A 27,329-nucleotide genomic window follows, 5' to 3' on the forward strand; every position below is an offset into this window, starting at 1 on the left:
GCGAGCGTCAAGATACTACTTTCCCCGCATGAGTGATATAAAAGAAGTGAGGTTGACATTGCAAAGTTTATAGTTTTATTGATATTAATTAATTTGTATTATAAACTTTTCATCCGTTTGTTGGGACTTGGGATTTGGTGCCTACATATATCTCCGCATTTGTAATAAAAAATAGTATCTGCAACCCGTGCGATGTTGTCGCACTTGTTGCACAATATACTACTCGTATTTCTCTATGTACTCACGATTTTGTACTTTTAAGCATCTCTGACATGAATACTACTATATATTTAATAATATTTTATAATATTTATAAGATACTATCTATATATTTTCTCTATGTATTCAATGCAGTTGGGTTTGCCAGTTGACCTTGGAATTATCCCGACTTTGAACAACATTTAAATCATTAGTAGGAGGCGTTATATAAATATTAGAAGCAAAAATAAACTCGTTCTGCAGTTTACTAGGCTACAGAAAATTGCTACATTAAATTCATTCAAAGGCAATTGTATATTATTTTATAACAAATTACCAAATGAAATCTTTGAGATGTCTCTCAATAAGTTCAAAGTTTATATAAAACGTAAGCTTACAGAAAAATCCTATTATAATATTAAGGATTATTTAAACGATAAAAAAGCTTGGGTGTGAATTGCTCTAGCTTCATAGCTTAATATAAATTTACTGGAAGATGGTGATAACAAAAAAAAAATTTACCCGGCTAAGTTTGTTGTGGGCTCTTCTTAGACCAGGGCGCGTTTGGAACCCTCGTAGCTTTAGATTTAAGTTGGCGAACGAAGTTATCACCATCCCCTTACAATTATGTAAACAAATATGTATGAACGCTTCATAAGTGCCTGTGATAGGCCTGCATGAATAAAGAAATTTTGAATTTGAATTTGTTACTTTGCGGAATTCCATGATATTATACTCCGCGAAAAGAAGGAGAATCTGTGTAATCTTGTAATTTATAATTTCTTTAATCTTTCAAATTCAAAATTCAAAATTCAAAATTCATTTATTTCAAGTAGGCCTAATATAAGCACTTTACTTACTTACTTTATCCCCTTTATTCTTTTTGACGGCCGATTGGCGCAGTACGCAGCGAACCTGCTTTCTGAGTCCAAGGCCGTGGTTTCGATTCCCACAACTAAGTGGTTTCTTTTTTATTTGTTTTGTTGTGTTCCTTTTTCTAAACAAATAATAAATGGTATAATCGGCATGATGAAATGGCACAATAGATATTTGGTTACTCGCCATCCAGAAATAGGCCGCACTGAAATATAACATCCCGTCTATATTTTTTTTGTAGTTATACATATAACAGTATAATATAATATATTATCTTGCTATTCGGAAATATATAGAAATTGTTGTAAATTAATTATGCTTTTAAGACTTCGGAAGTTGTTACTAGATTTTATGATAGTGAGGGTCGAAGATTTATTAATGTTGGGTGTAGGATGAGTGCATGACCTTGGAAGAGTTTAACAACCTCGTTGATTTAAAATACCTTAACAGGAAAATTGTAGGCCATTCCTAGTTAAAACCTGTATAATTTTCATTAATCTAAGTACCCGTAGACCGATTAATACCTATAAATAATTTTGCAAATATCTTAATAATTACTTAAAGGCTGTATGGTGTTCGATCTTTGCCTATCTCAGAAGGGAAAGATTAAAAAAATATTACTGTTTTTTACTTACTTGCGTAATTTTGTGTGCGTTGCTAAGCTCCAGGAACGTTAAATCTTTTTAAACACTAATTACTTTTCATGAACAGGTATGTAATTTGTAGTTTTGATAAAAAAGAGATCAAGAACCTATAGCTTGTTTCAGTACCAATTAATCAGATCCCTATCTATACTTTACGACAATACAATTAGAGGTCAAAGTAATTTTGGGGCTGATTTCAGTGCGTGTTTTAACCCCCTCACGCGATACTAAAGCTCCGAAGTACTAAATACCCGAAAGCCGACAACCGCCCGGCAATAACTACACTAGACCGGTGCCCGAAAACTCCATAAGTTCTAGAGCCGGTGGAGAGCGCGAACGCGTTTAAAAAATAACGTTTAAATTACGAATCGAGTTTATTTGTTTAAATATTTAAACTGTATAGTGGTTCGTGATTTGAATTTCGAAGATGGAAGGCTGCGGGATGAATTGTATTAAATACCTTCTGGTTGTTTTCAATGCATTGTTTATGGTAAGTTTTATCTGTATTCTGTGTTTGTAAACATCGCTATCTCTTTTCCACTAGTTACTGATTTCAGGAGTATTTCGGTGGTTGTTATTTTTGTCTCGTCGTAAAAATATCGCCCTAGTCGCAGAAGCAATAATAGTACTGCCCTAGTGCTCATTCTTATTTATATTTCACGACCGGCGGCGAATATCGTAATTTTTTTTGATTTTGTTTATAGAATTTATGATTTAATTTGAATAAAGCCTACCTAAGCTAGCCTATATTTTATGAATCCAAAATTATTAAAAAATTAAGACTTGTTTTTGTCTATGTCGCAATAAATTTGTAGTTTCTAAATGGTGATATAGTTATTAGTATTATTACTAAACCGTTTTAATTATACCTTATCGCGTAGACCCTTTTCAAACTGACTTTTTCCAAGCAAATAATAAAAGTTATTTAAACGACAGAATAATAATTGATTCTATAGCATAGCAATTGTTTATAAAATTATGGTCCGTTTGTCGGTTTATGCGGGCCGTTTCTATAATTATTTTGATAAGCCTTCAAAGACATAAGATAGTTATACAGGGAAATAATATTAGGGGTGAAATTGTTGGAAAATCTTGTTTTTTTAAGTTACAGATGTTAACATAATAATATTTTTTATTTATTTGCCAGATTGTGGGTACATAACAAGAACACATTTCATTAAACAGACCCTTAACAATCGACTGTCACAGACAGTGTTCAAATGTTTATAAAAATAAAAAAATAAAATATAAATTACAGTACAATTTAAAGAATAAAAATACGTAGGTTTATTGCATTTATCCGTTAAGGAGGGGTTAACCAAAATATACAAGTAAAGTGTTACTTATACGTATTTTTATTCTTTAAATTGTACTGTAATTTATATTTTATTTTTTTATTTTTATAAACATTTGCACACTGTCTGTGACAGTCGATTGTTAAGGGTCTGTTAAATTAAATGTGAAACAGGGGTTGGCAGACTATATAAAAGACTTATAGTTTAGAAGGGTAATTAATATATACAATTAATTAATTAAGTAGTTTAATTAGACCTTTCTATGTGGTATTTTTGTGGTAGCCCCCTTAAAGTTTGTAGTTGTAGTTGATACACATTTATATATATATAGATATTAGATATTAAAAGAGAATAAGTAAATAAACCGAACTGAAGAAAATTATCCTGATTCCTTAAGTTTAACCACATCGAAAAGTAATAAGAAAAACGTCTTACCAAATTCATTAGTCGCGGTAAAAACAATAACCATCACAACAAATTTCGTATCACATTTCCACCATCTATCAACCTCTGTCTGATTTACTCGGTTAGTAATACAACCATATCGGAAGTAAGTAAACCGAGGTCTAGGATTAGAAAAGTAGATTGCCTTTTAATTCTAGTTTAATGCATTAGGAATTAAATAAAAGTTGTTTGCTGATTTTGGAAAGGTATAATAATTAAAGATTTATTTTCTTACTAGAAAAGTTTTATTATATTGAATGATTAAGATATAGTGTCTGGGTGTTTATCTGTATATTATAAGTATTTATGTGTATTATATTCATAAAAAAAAAAAAATCATCAGCTATCTCAGTACCCATAACACAAGCTACGCTTACTTTGGGGCTAGATGGCGATGTGTGTATTGTCGTAGTATATTTATTATTTATTTATAATATACTTAAAATTCTCTTAAAGAGCTTTTTACAACCGCTTTGTAATTTAAATACTCACAAAATATGTCTCGAAACAATAAATCGCCTATTTTATTCCGCATATTAATTAATTGAAGCGGTAATAGCGCATTGGTTAGAAGCTCGATTTCACTTTCGGGGGGCCGAGTTCGAATCCCAGCACGCACCTCTAACTTTTCTAAATGATGTGCATATTAAGCAATTTAAATATCACTTGCCTCAACGGCGAAGAGGAAACCTGTGTATCTGAGAAAGGAACAATGTTTTCAAAGGTGTGGTGAGTCCACCAATCCGCACGTGGCCAGCGTGGTGGACTACAGCCTGAACTCTTTCTCATTGTGGGAGGAGACCCGTATCCTGTAGTGGGCCGGCAATGGGTTGAAATGATGATGATGATGAATATTAGGCCACAATTTAGTATCCTATGATTTATTTATAGCTTTAAAATGTTATTCATGCCGATAAGCTTTCATATTTCCACCTTCCACTTACCTCTCTTCTTGAGCTGTGTTTAACGCCTTAGGTTGCCTGGAAGAGATCGCTATGTAGCGATAAGGCCGCCAAATTGTATACTTTTTGTAAAATTTTTATTTATAATTTTACTATATGTTTATGTGGTGTGCAATAAAAGTGTATTCATTCATTCATATTTCCTAACTTAGAAAAGTTAGAGGTGCGTGCTGGGATCCAAGTTCGCCACCCCGGAAGCGAAGTTCTACCCACTGGGCAAGATTCAAAATTCAAAATTCATTTTATTCATCTTGAGTTAAATGAATATTGAATTTTTCAAACACTTTTGAAACGTTAAGTCAGTCTATTTGTAGTGACTCTACCATATCTAGGGCTATCACCGCTTCCTAATATTATGTAGTGAACAATATATATATATATGTATCTTATATAATGTTATTTTTGTTTCTTACTGATATATATATATAAGAATATATAAATCAGTAAGAACTTATTTCGTCACTTACTGATTATATATATATATATATTTATATATTTCTTGTATATATATATATATATATATATATATATATATCCTGCGTGCATGTGTATGTTTTTAATTTTTTTGTCTGAGTTCAAGTGGATTCGAGGATGGTTTAGATTCACAATTTGGTCCACTGGAAAAAGTTTAAAAAAAAATATCCGCCGTGAAGTTCGCCGGGATAGCTAGTATTTCCTATCTTAAAGCAATGTACTGAAACATAGGTTACATTTGTTTTATTTTGGGTTTTTAGTTTATACAATTCAGCAATAAAGCACGCCCTAAGTACTGAAATTGTATGAGGCAGCAAACTTCCAAGAAAATAATTCTACTACAAGTAGCATCATGACAGGGTTAATAGGGCTTACGGAGATCTTCCGGTCATTAAGCTTAGATGCCGAGCGGGAATTCATATCTTGCTAATGAAGCTAATTTTAGTTGCGGATCTGCTCATAAAAATACCAAAGACAACACTAATAATTTACTAGCTGACCCGTGTAACTTCATCTGCACCAAATAGGTTATTACTATGACGAATAAAATGACATTTTCTAAAAATGAATCCTAGCTAGATCGATTTATCACCCCCGAAACCCCCTGGATACTAAATTTCTTGAAAATCGTTGGAGCCGATTCAGAGATTCCAATTATATATATACATGAATTGCTCGTTTAAAGATATAAGATTCTAAGACCAAGGACCAAGATATGTATCAAATTCCAGCAAATAAAGTAACTTTATTCTATTCTAATCATTATTATATTGTTAATTGAATGTTTATTATTACTCATAGCATTAACTTGCTCATCGATGACCTCAGGTGGTAAATATTGTGGTTTATTATTTGTATGTTTATTTTCATAATATATGGGTGTGATTCGTTGTGTGATGTGATGTAGTCACAACAAACAGACTGACTTTGCGTTTCAAATTCCAAATTTCAAAATTCATTTATTACAAGCAGGCCTAGTTTATAAGCACTTTTGAAATCTGTTCAAGTCAGTCTTAGTGACTTGACCACCGGTTCGATAGACAGATTCTGCTGCGAAGAGCCTGCAAGAAACTCAGCAGATTAGGTTTAGGTTTAAAGACATTTATTTCCATAAAAAGACCAAAGTCACTAACATAGGAATCTTAATTTTCTATAATAAATTCTTCACTCTACTGCGCCATTAGACTAAGCTAAATACAATTTTACTATTATCTACTGATTCAATGTATTCGTCTTTAAATTTATTTGTATTACTTAATATATAAGAAGCTAATTTAGTTTTGAATACATTGAATGAGTTTAAATTTTTTATAGGTAGTTTATTATTTAATTTGGCGCCTTAAGGGATTTTTTACCATAATTTGTTCTAGTTCTAGGTAAGGTAAGGGAATTGGTTGGCTGGACTGCTCTATATATCAACGTAATTTTACAGTTTAATAATCTTTAGAATTTGTATTATAATTTATCTTTCTAATCGGATTAGCGGTATGGGTATGGAAGGCTAAATCGCTTAGTGGAACGTCTCGGTAGGGTGGTTACTAGACACGGCCGAAGCCTCCAAGCAAGATCGTAAGAAAGAAAGATAAAATTCTGAAATTATATTAAACTAGCTGTACCCTGCCACGCTTCGCTTTGGCCCATTGTGATTGAATGATTGAGAAAAATAGATAAAAACAATCCTTGATGCGTATTATATATCATGCCAAAATTTCAGCTCGATCGGTGCAGAACTTTTTGAGTTTTTGAAGCGTACACAAACCAACATAACATTTTTATATATATAGATTCTCAAACTGCCCGTGCCGGCAATGGTCCCCGGGACCTCCAACTTTAGATCTAACTTTAAGTCAACCTTGTATGGAAGTTGTTTTAAAATAATATATAATGCTACATTAGTTTATTGTAATCACGTGCCTCGCTATACTTCATACTTTGTTATTGAGGTGACGCATGCTGTTAAACGAGCGTGAACGTGCCTAAGAGGATCCAAGGAAGGATATTACTCTGCAGGTGTATTGTGTGATTATTCATTAGCGTAAACTCAGTGAATATTACCTGTTTAGTAGGCTGACCTAAATTATAGTCTATTTTCCTGATAGTTTAGCTTTATTTTGGCGATGGAGTCGGTAAATTCGGTCCAGTACTTTCGGAGCCTATTGGGTACAAACAAATGCCTCTTTATGATATTAGTATAGAGGTGATATCTTAGAAATGGTACAGGGCTCTAAAGTTCCACGCTGTGTAATTGCGGTTCTTTAGACTCCGCACGCCTTTGGGAACAAAATGTAGATCTTTCGGACATGCATCTTCAAGACGATTTCCTTTACCGTTAAATCTTTTAATTAAAGCTATTAGAATGACTTATACTTAATTAAAAATTGGTGAGTGCTGGGAATCAAAATGAGTCCCCCAAGGGAGGTCAAAATGTTATTAAAATGTTTTTGACGACCTCCGTGGCGGTGAGCGCTGTGAATTAAGGAGAGGCAATTTTGGAATTTATAATTTCTAAATTTTCTCTGTTTTGGTCTGGTGGAACGCTTTGGCCGTTGCTAGTTACCACCCTACCGACAAACAATTTCCGCTAAGCGATTCAGTATTCCAGTGCGATATTGGATAGAAGCAGGCGTTATTTTGCGGAAATCCATAATATATTATGAAAATTAAGCTTAATTTGCTATACTCCGCGAACAGCAGCAGAATCTGTATGACTTCGGCAATGTACCCTCTACGCACATTTCGCTCCGAACTTTACAATGAATAATTGTATTGCCGAAGATCTGTTTGGTGCTGAGTATAAGGATTGAAGAAATTATAAATTACACCGTACAGATTCTCCTGCTGTTCGCGGAGTATAGCAAATTAAGCTTTATTTTCATAATTCCAGTGCGATGTCGCGTGGAAACCGATTAGAAGTATGACTACCATACTCCCGAACAGGCAAGCCCGCTATCACAAGGGCTAACTTGTAGTGATATAAAAATAGTGACCCTTAGTTGATTAGTAAATTGAAAGTTGGAAAACAACTGGAACAGTGCGAAAATTGTATAAGAAATAGAGCATTAAGGTGTGAACCACAAAGTCACGCGATACAACAATCATGGCTAATTTATGTAAAATCCAATTTCAGGTTACCTATCTGACAAAGTAATAGGTTCGTCTGATAGTAAAGATAAGACTGTTTCTAAAAAGCATATTTTAAAGCTAAACAGTAAGCTGCCAAGTTTTGTCTATAGTCAAACCTTTTTTTTTGGCGTGATAGAATAGCTTTATTGCTACCTCCGACCCTTAGGCAGGACTGAGGTTATGTGGGACTCCCCCAGCAGGGCTAGCACAGGTACGAGATAAAAATTATATCCCCTGATTATATCCCCTGACTAGGGATATAAAAAGGGAATAGGAGAACTTTACCCCCATTTAATATTACATATATATTATTTGGATGTTATTTCTATGTGTACACCAGTGCTCTGAGAGTTAATATTGCGGTGCGAGAAGTTAAATTTTTATCCTTTCCCCCGGGGATTAATGGTCTCCTTCCTATGCTAGCCGTGCTGTAGGACTCTAAAGGGGGTATACCCAAAACCCAATACATAAAAACCACCACGGCATGTCCATCTTGTTGTCTTTGTTAGACGAACCTATAGTCAAACCTGGACATCATCGTCATCATGTCAACTTATGGCCGACCACTGATGAACGTCCGTCTTTTGTAAGGATTTCCAAATACCACGGTCTTGTGCTCACGTCTAGCGGTTCCCTGCGACTCGTTTAGTGTCATCCGTCCACCTTTTTTTTATTCCACTACAAGTTAGCCCTTGACTGCATACTCAAGTGGTGGCATGCAGTCTAAGATGGTACCGGGCTAACCTGTTAAGGAGTATGGTAGTCATACCCCTAATAGAGGTTTGGTTACTGTGTTTCCTGCCACGTATGGTTTGGGTACCTTCAAGGCTAAAATGAATACGCTTCTTCTAGGCAAGCGTGCTCCAACCTAGACCTCATCATTGCTTTCTAACGGGCATGATTGTCGTCAAGCGCTGGCCTATCGTTAAAAAAAAAAAACTAAATCGCTTAGCGGCACGTCTTTATCGGTAGGTTGGTAACTAGCCACGGCCAATGCCTCCCAGACCAGACCAGAGAAAATTCAGACAAATAAATTCCCAAATTGCTCCTGCCGGGAATCGAACCCGGGGCCTCTTACTTAAATTCACTGCGCTCACCGCTGCGCCAGAGAGGTCGTCACCTCGTCTGGGGTTCCCCATTCCAGCACCTTGGGACCGCAACGTCCATCGAATCACCGAGTGACCTACCGACTGTCACTTTAGATTCGTGACACCTTGAGCTACGTCAAAGCTCGGTCGGTTCTTCTGCTGATTTAATTACGATGAAATATTAATTTAAGTAAGTCACACGGATATAAAACAACATTTTTTTTTAAACTTTATTAGAATAGCGCTTGTCCACAATCTCACCCGATGGAAAGTGTATTCACTCATAAGGTAAGTAAGTACCTATGTCTTACTTTATTCCCTTTTACTTCCATAAACATTGAACTGTCCACCAATCCGCACTGGGCCAGCGTGGTGGACTAAACTCTGCGCATTGTGGGAGACCTGTGCCCTGAAGCGGGCCGTTAATGGGTTATGATGATAAGTATAGCTTAAAAAATAAACGCTGTCACGCCCAGACAAATCCACAGGTATAGGTAATAGGTTTACAAATATTTATCTAGTCAGATTCTACAAAGGATATTGTTACAAACACAATAGCCCGTGTGTTTTGTTTCTGGCTAAAGCAAACGGCGCGTGAAGGTTGATCCATTTTCTATCACAATACGGGTTAAAGTTCTATTATTTATTTATTAATTATATAGGGTTGACATCTTGCCATAATCGGGTAAAACGAACAGGAAGGTTTTACCATCTATAAATCAATAACTTGTGCATATAAATAATCCCTATCCCTATCGCTACTCATATTATAAATGTGAATGTAAGTTTGATTGTTACGCTTTCACGCAAAAACTACTAAACCGATCATCACGAAACTCTGTACACATATTCCTGAAGGTATAAGAAGTAATATAGGATGCTTTTTATCCCGATATTAAGCTCAGTTCTCTCGGGAGAGGGGGCGAAAGTGTTTCACGATTTTACACCAGGCTTAGCTATCCTAAATACATAAAGTGCTCCCACATTTATGAGGCACATGTCTTTCGAAAAACAAAAACAAAAGCGGACAAAGTCGCGGGCAACAGCTAGTAGTTAATATAAACAAAACATATTCATGCCAACCTTATTTCAAAAAAATAAACATCCTAACTCTTCCCTCCATATATATCTTTGAAATCTGCAAATTTGTAAATTAAAATTAACACCAAAATGAAAGGAAAAGAACGGTGTTTTCCGGTAAAACTAAAAATAAATTAAATGCCCCATATTCAAAATTAGCACTCCACAAGCAAAGTCCATACTAAATGTCTATAAAAATATTTAACCATCTGCCAGATTTTATAAGGAAAACAAAAAAGTAAAATGAATTTAATGAACTATTAATAAAATATCTCATAAAGCAGTGCAAATTCAGTAATTTTTTTTTTCATTTTGAGAATCCCAAATAAAATCGATTTCCCTACGATGTCTCACTTATGTTTTGAAATTCATAAAATTATTTAACGGGTCGGGTCTCCTCCCACAATCGGGCCGTAGTCCACCACGCTGGCCCTGTGCGAATTGGTGGACATGTTTTTTAAGAATAGCGAATCTGAATTTGTGTGGAATATAGCCGATGATACTACGACAATACACATATCGCCACCTAGCCCCAAAGTAAGCGTAGCTTGTGTTATGGGTACTAAGACGACTGATGAATATTTTTATGAATAATATACATAAATACTTTAGAATATATATATAAACACCCAGACACTGAAAAACATTCATGCTCATCACACAAACATTATCCAGTTGTGGGAATCGAACCCACGGCCTTGGACACAGAAAGCAGGGTCGCTGCAAACTGCGCCAATCGGCCGTCAAATCGGGATGATAACAGCTAGTCGTACCTAATTTTTTTTTAATCGTTATTACTGTGGTTATTGGCAAACTAGAATTGGATAAAATTTCATATGTAACGTAGATTAAAAGAAGTGAACGCTACTGCGACTACAATGCAAAAGGCATCTTTTTACAATTTTTAAAAATTTAAATACGTTGATTCTATAATATATGCTATTAAGGTATTTCTAGCAATTTAAGTAACCAAACGTTGTCTTTATTTTATATTAATTAACATAACGATCCAAATGGTATAGTGTCAATGAATAACAATTTGTTTTAGCAGTTTAACAAGTGAAGCCAAATTTTTGAACTACTCGTATCAAAGTCATTATGATTTCTTTACACGCAATCACGCACCTTATAGGTAGGTTTACCACTTATGAATACACTACACGTAGTACTCCATGTCACGTTCTGTTGGACCTCAGGGGAATAAAACCATATAAGCAATTCTAAGCGGAAACTCCTTATGTTCCGAGGTTTCCTTTTTCTTCTTTTTTCTCTTTTCAAATATGACGCTGCATAACGCAGGCCAAGTGCAGCTTAGTAGACTTGCATGCAGGTTTGACAGTGCAAAAATTAAAAAAAAAACAAATGACCAGTTTGACAGCCAGTTAGCGAAGCAGTCCCAGCTTTCTGCGTCCAAGGCCATGTGTTCGATTCCCGAAATTTTTGTGTGATAAACACGAATGTTTTTCAGTGGCTGGGTGTTTATCTGTATATTATAAGTATTTATGTGTATTCATAAAAATATTGATCAGCTATCTTATTAAGCATAAAACCTACGCTTACTTTGGGGCTAGATGGCGACGTGTGTATTGTCGTGGTATATTTATTTTATTTATTTATCATTTTAGTTTAATCCCAAAAGAAACTGCTGAGTTCCTCGTCATTTAATAATCTTAATATATATAAATCTCCTGTCACGATGTTTGTCCGCGATGGACTCCTAAACTACTTAACCGATTTTGAATAAAATTGGCTCACCGTGAGCAGTCTGGTCCAACTTAAAAGATAGGATATCTTAGATCTTTAATTATAGTCGCAATTTTATTTTATTGCAAGTTATTTGTCACATGTTATATATATATGTATATATATACTACAATACTCACTTAAGGCTAAGCGATACTAAATACTTTAAAAACAAAATCAAACGCAGACGAAGTCGCGGGCAACAGCTAGTAAATTATAAAAATTATCAATATGTACATAAGTTACATTATATTTTGTTGTTACAAAAAAAACTTGCTTGAACGAAGAACAAACAAACAAACACTTTTGCATTAATAATATTGACAACGAGCAAAGTAAGCAAACATGGATAAAAAAATTCCATACCAGAAATGACGTGACAATATGACGCTATGAGCTATAAAACTGTTAATTTGGTAGGTCCCTGACACACTGACTTAGGACGAGGTCACATTGGTAAGGCGACGACGCGATGGTGTTATTAGTTACTATTGTGTTAGGATTATTTAAATTTACAGAAATAAGTTAAAAAGCTGTAAAACACAAAGTAAGCGTTGGTTGGTGCAAAATTAACAGGATGCTCTTAAAGAAGACCTCGTGGCATGCTTTTTCGAAAACTCCCGGTAAAAAATTATGACAATGATCAATATTATTTTCAATGGTGTATAATAAACTGCAATATGCATTTATTATACACAATTGAAAATATGCCATTATTATCTATACTTATAATAAAACTGTAACTGAAAGATTTCTATACATTTAAATTATTTTGAAATTTTGACCGGTGGATGACATTAATCTTCGGCCCTGCTGACTCATAGAAATCAGATATTTGCTGTTATTGGCATTTTAGAGATAGCATGCCAATACTTTTTCGAAATGTATGGAAATGAGCCACATGAGTCCCATATGGCATGTTTTTTTTCTAGCACCGTTTCTCAATGCCAATAGCTAAGCCACCGAAAATAAAAATTAATCGAATCCATTTTCATAACACACGTTGAATTCAGCAGTGCTATCCTTCCTACGATAAGGATGGCTCTACTACCTTTATTCATCATCATCATCAAGGCCTTAGTCCACCACGCTGGCTCAGCGCTGATTGATGGACTCCACACACCTTTGAGAACAATATGTAGAACTCTCAGGCATGCAGATTTCCTCACGTCATTTTCCTTCACCATTGACGCAAGTGATATTTTAATTACTTAAAACGCACATAACTTAGAATTGAAAAGAAAGAAAGTTAGAGGTGCTTGCTGAGATTCTTTTTTTTTTTTTTTTTAATTAACGATAGGCCAGCGCTTGACGAAAATCATGCCCGTTAGAAAGCAACAATGAGGTCTAGGTTGGAGCACGCTTACCTAGAAAAAGCCTATTCACTCTAACCTTGAAGGTACTCAAATTATACGTGTCAGGAAACACAGTTGCCGGGAGGGCGTTCCACATCTTAGCGGCACGTATCAGAAACGTGGATAAAAAACGTTTCGTGCGTGTTGATGGAATGTCAACCACATAAGGATGCCACCGCTCCCGCTGGCTCGGTGGTGATTCCAACTCGGCCCCCCGAAAGTGAAGTCGAGCTCCTACCCACTGGGCTATCAGTTCTTACGTATAGTATGTAGTAATGTGTAAAAATCTACGCCCACATGACTATTTCAAACAACCTCGTACGAGCTATGCGATTCTATTTCGACATACAATTCGTTTGACACGACACAATCGGAAAGTTCAGCTATGCATGATTAATGTTTAGTGACGATGATTTTTTAAATTTGCTGGATTACTTTCGATGACTCAGCCTATAGAGTCATGCATATAATATTAAAATCGCTGTGTACGGGTCTGGTGTCATAGCATGCTTAACACAAACGTCTTAGATTGATGGACATAAACGATAAATTACGATTACAAAAAAAAATTTACCCGGCTAAGTTTGTTTTGGGCTCTTCTTAGACCAGGGCGCGTTTCGAATCCTCGTAGCTTTAGGTTTAAGTTGACGAACGAAGTTATCACCATCCCCTTACAATTATGTAAACATATGTGTATGAACGCTTTATAAGTGCCTGTTATAGGCCTTATAAAGCGCCTAAATGGCCTAAATATATAGGCCTACATGAATAAAGTAATTTTGAATTTGAATTTGACAGGGTGCTGATTTGGTGTACGTGTTTATTGCATGCACTGCATATGCTATTTCTTCTTAGACCAGTGCGCGTTTGGAAACCTCGTAGCTTTAGTATTAAGTTGACGAATTTAGTTATCGCCATCTAATAATAACTCACTTCTATGTCATATTTTACATGTAATGTATGCAGCAAAAGCGCCATCTATATGCATGTATGTATAAAGATATTTTTGACTTTGAATTTGACTTTATGCTTGGTCCGTCAATTCAAATGACAATGTGAGATGGTGATAACAAAAAGAACACCCGGCTAAGTTTGTTGCGGGCTTCTGCTTAGACAAGGGCGCGTTTGGAACCCTCGTAGCTTTAGTTTTTAGTTAACGAATGTAATTATTGCCATCACTACTCACTGCTGTGACGCATCAAAAGTGCCATCTATGTGCCTATTTGAATAGAGAAATATTTGACTTTGACTTTGAATTGTTACTAGAAAAAATACGACAATAATTTTTCTTTCTCTATTTTCTATCTTATGTACCGGACGCATTGCTGGCTCAAAAAGCTTACGGACCATTTTATAATGGTCTCTACCCCTATTAATAGAAGCGACTACTCCATTTAAAAAACCGTAGGTTTCCATTAAAAGTGACGGTATTTTCCTGATGTGGTCGATTTACTAGTGGAAACACAAATCGAAGTGCCACGTTTGATTGATAGTTACATCTATTATTTATAACCCGCCCTTATTGCTCTACATGTAATGTAGGATTCACGTAAAAGGAGCGCTTGATCATGACAGACTGTAAGAATTAAAAATGCGAGTTAAAATGCAAGTAAAGCTTTATAACGGACTGCAGTCCCCGCTATAGCCGACCATCATCACACTCCCACGCAGTGGCGTGCATAGAGGGTACGCCCAGGGTATGCAGATGATATAAAATGAAGAAAATCTTCTTCATCTTCTTTTTCTTTTTTGGCATTTTGGTGTGCCAAATCGGCAAAAGAAAATCTTTAGTACGAGTTATAAAAAACTCAAGGGTAGGCATTGTAAAAGTTATACAAAGCCAACCCTTCAGTATTTATTACTCGCACTGGAGATTTTCTCTATGCACGCCACTGCTCCCACAGGTCTAAAGTAGAGCTACCGGGCTGCTCTATTTGAAATAAAATTAATACCTTGTGGTAATAATTAGATAGGTGGCTTAACGTCACGTCTGGGGGATGAACTGTGTAACTTTCCTAAACTTACCTAACATTTAGTTTTGTCTGTGGAAATCTAGACAATTGTCACAACCTATTTACTCTTCTTACCTCATAGAATTTGGACGAGAAATTGGTAGACATAATTATCTCTTAGCATGCATCTTAGCTAGCATGCCTCGTCTTCCGTAGTTGAATTTAATACCTATCTAGAAGAACGAGGCTATAGCCATTGTTTAGATCTATACTCCAGTAGAAGTCTTGCAAATTGGGATGTTTTTCATATCCTTAATTTGAGGTTTAAACTCTAAATCACTTACTCTTATTTAAACTACTATTGTGGGTAATTAATTGGCTTCATATGATAATGTTACTTCAAGCAGGTCAAGCGTCAGCGCTTATTTTATGTGTCACCTACTATAGTAGATATATAACTTATAAGGTATTCTTTCGAAACAATTTGTTAATGGAAAATCGATTGCACGGCATTGGCATTTTGTTTTGATAAACCTACTTCCTTGAACTAAATTTATTTTTAACCAAGACTGACTAACTGACTTTGTCAGTCTATGAGAGGTGTTTGTTTATCTGGTCCCTTGTAAACCTTCAACTGAAACCTAAATACTAATTGAAAGATTTTAATTACTGAATTATAAGTTGTTTAAGCACCTAGTAGTATTTTGGATTGGTCTACGAGCTTTTTAGGATTTCTCATACTAATTAATTTGAAAATTGAAGAAATTAATGAATATGAGAAATCCTTCATTACAATAAAAATAAACCACATTTAATTTAGAATATCCTTTTATATACTCTATCTCACTCACAGACAGACAGACCAAAAAAGTCTAAAGCATGCCTCTATTTTTGCGCCAGGGTGAGTTTTCAACAGGTTTTCAATAATAAACAGCCTAGCCTGTCAATAGGGTAAGGGAAGTAGGTCGTATCCGAGGCTGTTTCAAACACGGATATCGATCAATAATAGAACATCGTAATATGGGGGTGGCAAATAGGTTCCTTATTCAAAAGTTATTACTTACTAACTTTAAATAAAACCTTAACTCATTACTTAACAAGTAACTAAGCCCACGTAGAATGACGCCGAACATTTTGGCTACATTTCCGCGCAGAAAAGAACTTCGGTACATAAAAATGTTTGAAATAATATGTATTTGTAAAGGATGTTAATATTTTTCCTATGATCGGATAGTAAAGATATTGATAGTGATAACGACTAAACTCTATAAACCTTCTTTCCCGCTATAGATCATATCCTTTTCTTCGAGCAATCTTTTACAGGCAACCTTTGTAAATAGGACTTAGAGCAAGAGAACGAGATAGTGCCAAGAGTATTGAAAGATATACAAATACCAAAATGTAAAGATACAAATACATAGATAATTTAAATAAATATAAGTAAAACATAAACATAAAATATACATAATATATATAACGAACATAATATATATGAGTAGATTTTAATACATAATTTAAAAGAAAGAAATGTAAAGAATATTTAGCTCTTAATTTAGCTCTTCAATATAAAAGATTACAATTGGTCTTCGCAATTATTCCTTAGTGTCCGTGAATCTTTGAATAGACTTAATGGACGCGAGCTCGTGTCGTTTGGTAAATTGACTAATTGACGCAATTCAGGACTAAAGTGGGAATGATTTCAAAGTAGGTAATTGCAACTATACCTAATGGTAGTCTTTCGTATTTGTCAAATAGACATTGGTCGTAGATTTGCTAGTCTTTAGTGATTTTCTACTCTTGGTATAAATTATGCACGTTCAACTTCTAGTCCATTTCAAATATGGAAACATTGGACAAAAGTAATAAAATTGACCGTATTAGCAAGCTCAAGTTTTTCTTCTATTCAATAATTTCACCTTACTTACTACGTAAGTTTTATATGTCTATTCTACGTATTTATGTAAATTATTAATGAAAAATATTCATAAGTCATCTTAGTACCCACAGCACAAGCTACGCTTACATTGGGGATAGATGGCGATGTGTGTATTATCGTAGTATATTTATTTATTTATTTATTATGCTTTCTAAGCAAATCTTAAGCATTCGATGCTACTTAAGAGATAAGAAGAAGAAGAAGATAAAAAGAGTTAATAAATTTCCAAAATCATTTAATTTATATCATGAATATATAATATATAACGATAGTTTTTGCCCAAAGTATTCAAAACACTTCTACCATTTATTATCATGAAGCCGTATTTAGCGGTTCATGCCTATTTCCGATAACTCGTGGACGCCATTTTTTACTTTTAACCACTGCCCCAGTTATGTGGTACAATTAGGCCGTCCTATGACCCACCAGTACTGAAGCCATAGACTAAAGAAAAAGAGAAGACTGCAATGAAGAAGAAAAAAAAATAAGGTAGATGCAAAAGAAAAACGGCCACATGTGATACCTTCTTTGGTTTATTTTCATACGCTTATATTGCATAATGAACTGCAAATTAACATGTTGGATAGGTCCGTTCTGGATTCGGTCCGGAAGCATTCCAAATTGTAGTTTACACTACGTGTTGCCAGGGTAAATTTTAATCTCCAATATTCTTAGGTCAGAAGGCAAGAAAATAATAGATATAGGTATATCTAGATACAAATAATTTGGTGTAGGTAGGTATATTATATATCCGCTGATATATTTCGGCGAACCTTGCTTATAATCGCTATTTGACGGCCAATTGGCGCAGTTTGCAGCAACCCTGCTTTCTGAGTCCAGGGCCGTGGGTTCGATTCCCACAACTGGAAAATGTTTGTGTGACGAGCATGAATGTTTGTCAGTGTCTGGGTGTTTATATGTATATTCTTTGTATTTATGTATATTATTCATAAAAAAAATATTCATCAGTCGTCTTAGTACCCATAACACAAGCTACGCTTACTTTGGGGCTAGATGGCGGTGTGTGTATTGTCGTAGTATATTTATTTATTTATTATTTTTATTTAACGTTTATGTAGATATTTGTGATTGTGTGTGTATTATTGGACTATTATTATATAGCCATAAAATGTTGAACAAAGAAAAATTCGACTTGGAATTTGACTTTCCAACCTGCAAACCTGCATGCCTGAGAGTTCTCTCACGTTCTCAAAGGTTTGTGAAGTCTACCAATCTGCACTTTTAATGGGTTGATAATGATGATTCTGTAGTTATTTTTAACCTGAGAACAAGGAATGAGAAACAAGAATCGTCATTAAATAAGCAATGAAAATGAAACCATAAAATTGGGACGCAAAAACTGGCTTTACTATTATAAACAATTTTTCGGCTTTGGCAGTAAGGGCCGTCTATCTCTTTTCAGTAGTCTGTGAGTATAGGGTAATAAAGTTTAGCCCGTCATCAGTAGTTGTTGGAACGAGGTCGACGGAAATGAGGTCAGCATGGAGTACAACCCAACCATGAAGTTAAGGGAAACCATAAAAAAATACTTAGTCGATTTCTATCGCTGGTTTACCCAAAGAGAAGACAAACAATTGGCCCTTTTGTTTTTTGAAAGAGGGGAATCCTCAAATTCAAATTCAAAGTCAAAATTCACTTATTTCAAGTAAGCCTAATATGAGCACTTTTGAAACTTCAAGTCTGTCTGTTTGTAGTGACTCTACCACCGGTTCGGAAGGCAGATTCTACCGAGAAGAACTTTTATTGTGTCTAGATTTTTAACTGTCTCAAAATATTCAACAGATATTCATTAGGATGTTGAAGATATGTCATCGAGTAGGTTAGCCCTATTTTCCGAGACACGGTCTCAACTAGTTCGGAAAACAGGTACACGTTTTATCTGTGCAAAATAAAAAAATAAATCGTTTTAATTTATGTGTTATGTTTAAGTACTTTTGATTCTGTTTTGTTTTTCTTTTATTTATTTATACAAAGGACACACCAGCAACTAAATGTAACTACATTAATAAAAAAAAAATGTGTTAGAATTACAAATTCTGTCTAGTGCCATTACAATAATCAATTATATATTATATATATATTATATATATTATATATTATACAGCATTATCGTTGTTATCTCTTATCTTTATGACAAATAAAGCATTATTTCTTATTTTTTTCAACACCAAACAGGACATTTATTTATTTATTTTATTTGTGAACAATAACATATCTTAACCACTAATGAATGAAACGATGATCACTGTAAAAGTAAGAAACTGCGTAACAGTGATCACGCCCACCTCCAAAACTTAAAATTTACCCCTGTTCACTAGATATTTATCAAAAAATCTAAATACATTCAAAAATATTTACTAAAACAAAATAAGATACAAATAAAACAACCATCAAAAGGGATACATGCAACATATTAAATCTTGATTTCGAGTGTATGTGTCAGAGTGTCTGTCTGTCTGTGTGTGTGTGTGTGCGTGCGTGTGCATGTTTGTGAGAGAATCTTTCAATTGAACTTATTTCAAAATAGTTAAAAGGTTTTCCGTCTCTTCATAAGATAGTGATTGAAGCCACTTTAAACATTTTAACTTACATGAGTGTCTTGGTAAAGGGTAGATATTAATTTCTTTGTTTAGTCTGTTGTCATTTGTTCCGCTAAATTTGTATGGGTATATTTAGTATATGGTATCACAAAATTCTCCTTAAACAAAGCGTTATTCTAGTAGGTGAAGATTTTATATTCAAGCCCAAGTTGAGTCTATTAGCTCAGTCAGGTATCACAATCTCATACATAAATTGATTGAAGAATCTAGCACTCAATTTCAAACAAACAGATACATTAGCACAATAGCCTACGCATCTCTCACACGTTTGCATATGTGAATGGGCCCATGGGATGGATTAATGAATATGTGATAAGTATACAATCGCATACGAAAGCATTTGGGCGTAACATTACACAGTGGGCTTTGAACTGCAAACTTCACTAAACCAAGGTCTTTCAAAAGATTTAAATTTAAAGTGAGTAATCCTAAATGATAGTACTCACTATTTATAATTTATACTAGCTTTTGCCCGCGGCTTCGCTCACTTTAAGTTCAATTTTTGATTTGGTAAATTTACTACAAATGTCTTGCTGCAAATAAAAAAATTTGAACGAAAATTACTTAAAAAATTAGAAACATTCATTTAAATTTTCATGCCCTATTTTATGCCTTTAGAGTTGGAATTTTCAAAATTTGTGAAACACGTATTTCTTTATTTTTAATCGATAATCTAAAATCAAAGTTTAATGGATGTAACATGAAAAATAAATTGATAAATGAGGGATACTATACGAACTTTAATTCCCATAACCCTCTTGGATGGAATTATTAAAAATCCCTTCTTCCTTTCCTACGTTGTAATAACTGTGTGCAAAATTTCAGCCCGATCCGTCAAGTAGTTAGAGCTGTGCGTTGATAGATCAGTCAGTCAGTCACCTTTGCATTTTACATACTCGTATATAGAAAATAAATCTTCAAAAAAAGATTCATTAGTGTTGACGATACTTCTGACTAAATAGTTCGTCGCTTTACAGTTTATTTTTTAAATTATATTTATCTAATGAAAAATTTATGTGGAAAATATATCTAACTATGTGTATATGATGATGAATAAAAATTTGAAGGACGGAGTCAGTTATTAAATTTTGAGAGAAAAAAAATAATCGATATAAATTTAATTTCTAATAATATTTATCTAATGCTAATTTGACGGTTTGTAGGCAATTATTAAATTTTGAGAGTAAAATAAAAAAAATACTACATAGATATAAACGAAGAGGTTAACGAAGACGTTAAAAAGAAGTTCATTTGTAGGAAATTTATTATTTTTAATGAACTTACGATCTTCGAAGCGTTGACAGCCCAGAGTGTGGCGCTTAGACTTAACTTTCGGGCGGCCGAGTTCGAATCTACACACCTCAAACTTTTCTAAGCAATCAAAATATAACTTACTTTAACCGTTGAGTTGAAGGAAAATATTGTGAGGAAACCTCCCTGAGAGTTCTACATAATGTTCTCAAAGGTGTGTGGGTCCAACCAACACTGGGTCAGCATGGTGGGCTACGGCCTTAATCCCTTCGCATTGTGAGAGGAAACCCGTGCCCTGCACCTACCTTAACCACCTACCGTACCTTTCAAAACGAACGAACTTTACCTGAGGTATCATCCACACAGTCGATTAGAAAAATATTCAGTTTGCTTCAATTAAAACGATTCGGCCTTGAAACGAACAATGGCAACAGGCGTTCGTTTAGTCTCATCGCTCAATTGCATTGTTGGCAACATGCACACTAGATCGCAACTAATACACATGTTTTATTTGTATTATACAAATGTTGCCAATTCACAGCTCAATAAGTAGTGCTGTCCTTTTCGCAATGTTTCCCGTGGAAAGGAATAGTATTATTTTCACCTTAGGAGTTATAATGACCATAGCTTATGTGACCCATAGTTTTGCAAGTTAACATCAAAATTCATTAAGTCTTCAATAGTGCTTTTGTTACTAGCCATCCTTCAAGTTATTCTGATAGAATACTGACAAAACGATAATTTCAGTCTCACGTTACCTGCATCTATGTGACTCGCCCCTTGTGGCTTACGGGTTGCGGCTTATGGCTTGTGGCTTACGTGGCTTACGGCTTGTTGCTTATGGCTAGTGGCTTAATACTAATAATATACAGATAAACACCCAGACACTGAAAAACAATCATGTTTATCACCCAAACATGATCACTGGTGACAGACGTGGCGAAAACGTGGATAACAAATTAGTTTTAACTTAGTATAGTCTGTGCTCTATGCCCTACGGTTAGTAGTTTAATCTGTAGTATTAGTATGTTGTTATTTTTGGTTGTCTTTTTGTATCGTAATAATTTTGTTTTTCTTTTTTTTTATTATTATTTTGTACACCTAAATTTATGTTTGTAATTATTGTTAAGTTATAAGGATGTAGTGTTTGTATTATATTTGTTATTTATACTCATAGAGTATGCAAACACTATGTCAGACCATGTCGCTGTCGGTCAGCGAAAACCCGTGACCTTTGGTCCCTACTGAAAATCAGCGTTGTAGTATTCCTTGGCTTCTACGGCACAGAGCTGAGTAGGTGATCCGTTGACCACAACGAAGGAACATAGGCCTAAATTATTGTATTTTTTTTTCTATTTCTCTGTCCTCTTGTAGTATATTGTAATTTATTTATTTATTTATTGTGGTTAATAAATATTTTTATTATTATTATTAAACATTTTCCAGTTGTTGGAATCGAACCCACGGCCTAGGACTCAGAAAGCAGCGTCACTACCAACTGCACCTGTCGGCCGTCGTGAACCATGTTCTAACGACTTCAATTTCTATGTTCCTATTAAAAAACAAGGGTCACGACCTTCTTGTTAATTTATAAACTAATTCATACTAAAATTTATATCGTGCCGGCGTATAATTTACAAGTACAACTAAGCCGGTATAGTTTAACTCATATAAAGCACGCAAATAAAATAGTCTAAACCATTTATTACAAAAAAGTATGTCGACCTAAGAATAATGCTTACACATTACCTACATGTTATACCATTTGAATAATTATTATAAAAAGTCCTTTATGCATTACGTTTGTTAGCAAATCTGCCTTAACATTTGTGTGTGACTGTTTTATGATGCCTCAATATTAGTCATTTACACGGTTTCTGTATGTTTTTAATTCTTTGATATATACAAAAATGTCCTTCTGTTTGTTCCAGATCTTTGGCATAGTGATCATAGCAGCAGCATGCGTGGACCTGGGGATGATAAAGGGGTTCGCGGGGATGGAGACGACGGGGCATGAGACGGACATCGTCCTTATCGTGGTGGGGGTGCTGATCCTATTGGTGGCTGCCTTCGGATGCTTTGGTGCTTGGAAAGAAAGCCCGAAACTACTTTATATTGTAAGTTCCATATTTGATTGGCGCAGTGGCAAGCGACCCAGCTTTCTGAGTCCAAGGCTCATCAGCTCTGTGGGTTCGATTCCCGCAACTGGGAAAAAAAAATGAATATACTACGACAATACACACATCGCCATCTAGCCCCAAAGTAAGCGTAGCTTGTGTTATGGGTACTAAGATAACTGATGAATATTTTTTATGAATATATAGATAAACACCCAGACACTGAAAAACATTCATGTTCATCACACAAATATTGTCCAGTATATTATTTATAGAAAGATTCATCAGTATTCCTAGTACCCATAACACAAGTTATGATATTAAAAAAAGAGGCATTAACATGGCTAATGTCTATTCTGAACATATTCTTATGGCAACCTCGCTGGCGCAACGGTGAGCGCTGTGAATTTAAGAAGGAGGTGCCGAGTTCGATTCCCAGCAGGGGCGATTTGGAAAATTATAATTTCGGAATTTTATCTAGTCTGGTCTGGTGGGAGGTTTTGGCCGTGGCTAGTGGCCACCCTACCGACAAAGACGTGCCGCTAAGCGATTTAGCGTTCCGATGCGATGTCGCGTAGAAACCCATTAGGGGTATAACCGTACTCCTTAACAGGTTAGCCCGATACCGTCTTAGACTGCATCATAACTTACTACCGGATGAGATCGCAGTGAAGGACAAACTTGTAATGGATTTAAACTGATAAAAATGTTTCTTTTGCCAGTTCGCCGGTTTCCTCGTCATCATCATTCTACTGGAGCTATCTGTTGGTATCGCCGCAGCAGCTCTGAGGCCTCAAATCGAAGGCACCATGAAAACCCAACTCCGCGCGTCTTTCATCAAGAACAAGTCGAGTCGGGAGGAAGACTCCACTTACAAGGAATTCTGGGACAACATCCAGACCAACGTAAGTATTAATGGTTTGCCATGCTCTTAAACTATGGTATTGTATAGAGACTCTATTTTAATCATTATGAAAATGAAGCTTAATTTGCCGAACATTCGTCCCTTTAAATTTCTCACAACACAGACGCACGTAAAAAAACACACACACAAAATACATTCAACATACCAACATATGCACACTAGACATAATATATCACTACAATTACATTTTGTATTGCTATTTATTAACCTAAAACTATACCTAAACATTTGTTCACTGTTATCATAAAGATAATTATTCTTAAGTGTTGCACTTGAAGAGCACTGCCTCCTATAACACCGGTTAAAAGATCGCCCATGAGATGGGCTGACCAAATAAAGGCTGCAGTGGCTGTTCCCTTACATGAGTGTGCTAGAAAGGCAGCTGCCAGAGAGGAGTGGCGACGAAAAGTTAAGCGTGCCACAACCCTTAAATGACGACCACGACCGCTCTGACAAGAGCAAACCGACTGAGAAGAAGAGTTATAACAAACATTTCCGTCCTCAGTTGGAGTGCTGTGGTGTGACCGGCCCTGACAACTACATCGCGTCCGAACCTCGCCTCAACCCTGCGTACAGTTGCTGCCCTCCTGACAATTCAGACCACCCCATAGAGACCAAGCGATCTGACTGCATCTCCCTCACAAAGTACTACCAAGAAGGTTGCGAGGATAAAGTACTTAGTACAGTGCACAGCGCTGGTATGACGGTTATTGTCTGTGGCATCCTTTTCTGCTTCTTAGAGGTAAGGTTATTAAAATTAGTTCTATAATGAATCTTTGAAACTCAATCCCTTTTATCCAATGCCAGACACTATTATATTAACTATATAAATACATATCTTATATCCTTAAAAGAGCAATTCTTGTATATATATAATTGGAATCTCGGAAACGGCCCCAATTTTCATGAAATTTAGTATCCAGGGGGTTTCGGGGGCGATAAATCGATCTAGCTAGGATTCATTTTTAGAAAATGACATTTTATTTGTGGTTTCCGGTAATAACCGATTTGGTGCAGACGAAGTTGCACGGGTCAGCTAGTATTAATTATATAAATAATACCAATATAAACATAGTTCACCGTATATCATGGAAATCTTAATGTATTATTTTTATTTTAACAAAAATAACAGCATTGAGTTAAGAACATACAGATTCCTCATTCGGCCATAAGTGTATTTTGTCCAAAAACAGTAAAAACGCCCCGCGCACGTCTCACTTTACACCCGCGGAATGTTGATAGCTCACAAACTATTTTTCATTTTCCCATCTAATGGTGAACGTTTAGAACATTAGAGTTAAAATAATTACTGTAACCTGCTATATGGTATGTAGTAACTAACCATTTGTTCGAGAAACCATTCTAAAGTGGAGTGGTTTTTGATGCTTTAATATTAGTAGTGTACACGGTTTCTGTATGTTGTAGGTTTCTGAAAAACTACATTCTATTTGCTACAATATTTTATATACTTTAACTCACAAAGAAAGGTATTTTGCTTTTTTTAAAATAATTATCTTTGCCCGACTTTTTATAAATTTAAAATATAAAAGTTACTACTAGATGGCGCTACAGTCGCTATAAGACTGATGTAAAAGGCATATACTAATTTCAGCATCGACGGTAGGATAGCTGTATTTTTCTAGGAGAGCCGTAGCTTAATTGTTTAAAGCGCTGAGTCGGAGGTTAAAATCTAAAACTTGTATATGAATTTTAAATTTTAAAAATTGATAATTCCTCCAAGTTATAAAATTTGACAGACTTATTGATTTAAAATAAATAAATGAATAATTCCAGGTTGCTGGCATCGTCCTTGCGCTATGGTTAGCGCACTCAATCAAAACGCAGGACAAAGGAAGAGAAACCGCTTAAACTTAAGAAATTAACCGCTTGAATTAACGTAATGAAAAACCGCTTTTATACTGTTAAGAAGCACTTTAAGAGATTTATTTTTACACAAAAATGAAAAATTTAACGGTACCTTTTACGTAAACTGTAGTATCATTAGAATTGTAGTTTTTATTATTTATTGTAGATTAGTCATTGTTGTAAAATTAATAGTTTTTTTTTTATTATTATTTAATATTCAATTGCAATAAGTTACGTAATATTTAAAGTTAACTTATGGCCGTTTTAAAAGCAATACCTGTGTAACATTAATTCTTTGGTAATTAATCATATTGTTTGATATAAAAACTATAATATATACTCATTGAACAGTAATTCGTTACTATACGGATTGTCACACTGAATTTATTATTGGTGCTGAAAAAACATAACATTTATTTGCTATTATTAAGTTTTTATTATTATGTAAACTCTATAATTTAATATTATTTTAAGAATATGGGATCTGTATTAAAAATTGGTTGCCTGTAAAGTCGGTATACGGGCGAAAGTTTTACGTGACAACGACTTTGAGTGGTAAAATAATTATAATGTGAATATTCATTCGTATAGTAGGAAGAAGGATGAAATAATAGTAACAATTTAAAACATTTATTTATACAAAGAATTATATTTAAAACATTAATTTATACAAAGAATCTCGCACTGAATTTCATATTAACAAAATTTTATTTTTACCTTTACACATACATACGTATTTATATACAAATATACATACAATAACTTGCAATACATTTGCGTACAATGAAACAGCGTTTACTACAAAGGGACGCGTGCCTTTCACTTTTATGTCTGTCTCTCTCGCTCTTAGGCGGGCGCGTGCCTCTCACTCGCTCTCATTGTGAGCGCATAACGTGAGCGGAGCGTAACGCAGTTTCTTGAAGTGTCACCCGGCAAACCAATTTATAAGACGTTGTCACGTCAAAATGACACAGCCACTTAAAATCTAATTAAGTTAACATAATATTAAAGTGTGTGTACTAAGCATTTACTAGTCAAATAAGCAACCAAAATTAATTATCAAAGTAGGTATGTATTAAGACAACATGTTATTTACTAAATTTAATGTGACTGAGTGTACTATTTTACTGTATATTTTATAGCATTTATTTTATGTATAATTTAGTACTAGTTAAGCTCGTGTTCGTTTTTCCGGGATGAAAATATGCCAGTACCTTGCAGCTTTCTAACCTATGCGTAAAGTACACGAATACGTTGTTTTGCATAAAAATAATATTCTAAGAGTATCATCGTCATCATGAAATCAACCTTCCACAATAAGAAGGGGCTAAGGCCGTGGTCCACCACGCTGGCCCAGTGCGGATTGGTGGACTCCACAC

The 27,329-nt window shown here is 34.8% G+C and overlaps 1 protein-coding gene across 1 annotated transcript; it reads left to right on the top strand.

The window, feature by feature from the left end:
• Positions 1-2,052: 2,052 nt before the first annotated feature.
• LOC120624804 (23 kDa integral membrane protein-like) lies at positions 2,053-26,105 on the top strand. Its single transcript, XM_039891553.1, has 5 exons — positions 2,053-2,208; positions 22,974-23,159; positions 23,882-24,064; positions 24,590-24,826; positions 25,879-26,105. The coding sequence occupies exons 1-5, from the start codon at positions 2,146-2,148 to the stop codon at positions 25,951-25,953; spliced, it is 744 nt and encodes a 247-aa protein (XP_039747487.1). The 5' UTR covers positions 2,053-2,145; the 3' UTR covers positions 25,954-26,105.
• The last annotated feature ends 1,224 nt before the right edge of the window (positions 26,106-27,329 follow it).

The sequence above is a fragment of the Pararge aegeria genome, chromosome 6 (genome assembly GCF_905163445.1).
Source record: "Pararge aegeria chromosome 6, ilParAegt1.1, whole genome shotgun sequence".
Taxonomy (NCBI): Eukaryota; Metazoa; Arthropoda; class Insecta; order Lepidoptera; family Nymphalidae; genus Pararge; species Pararge aegeria.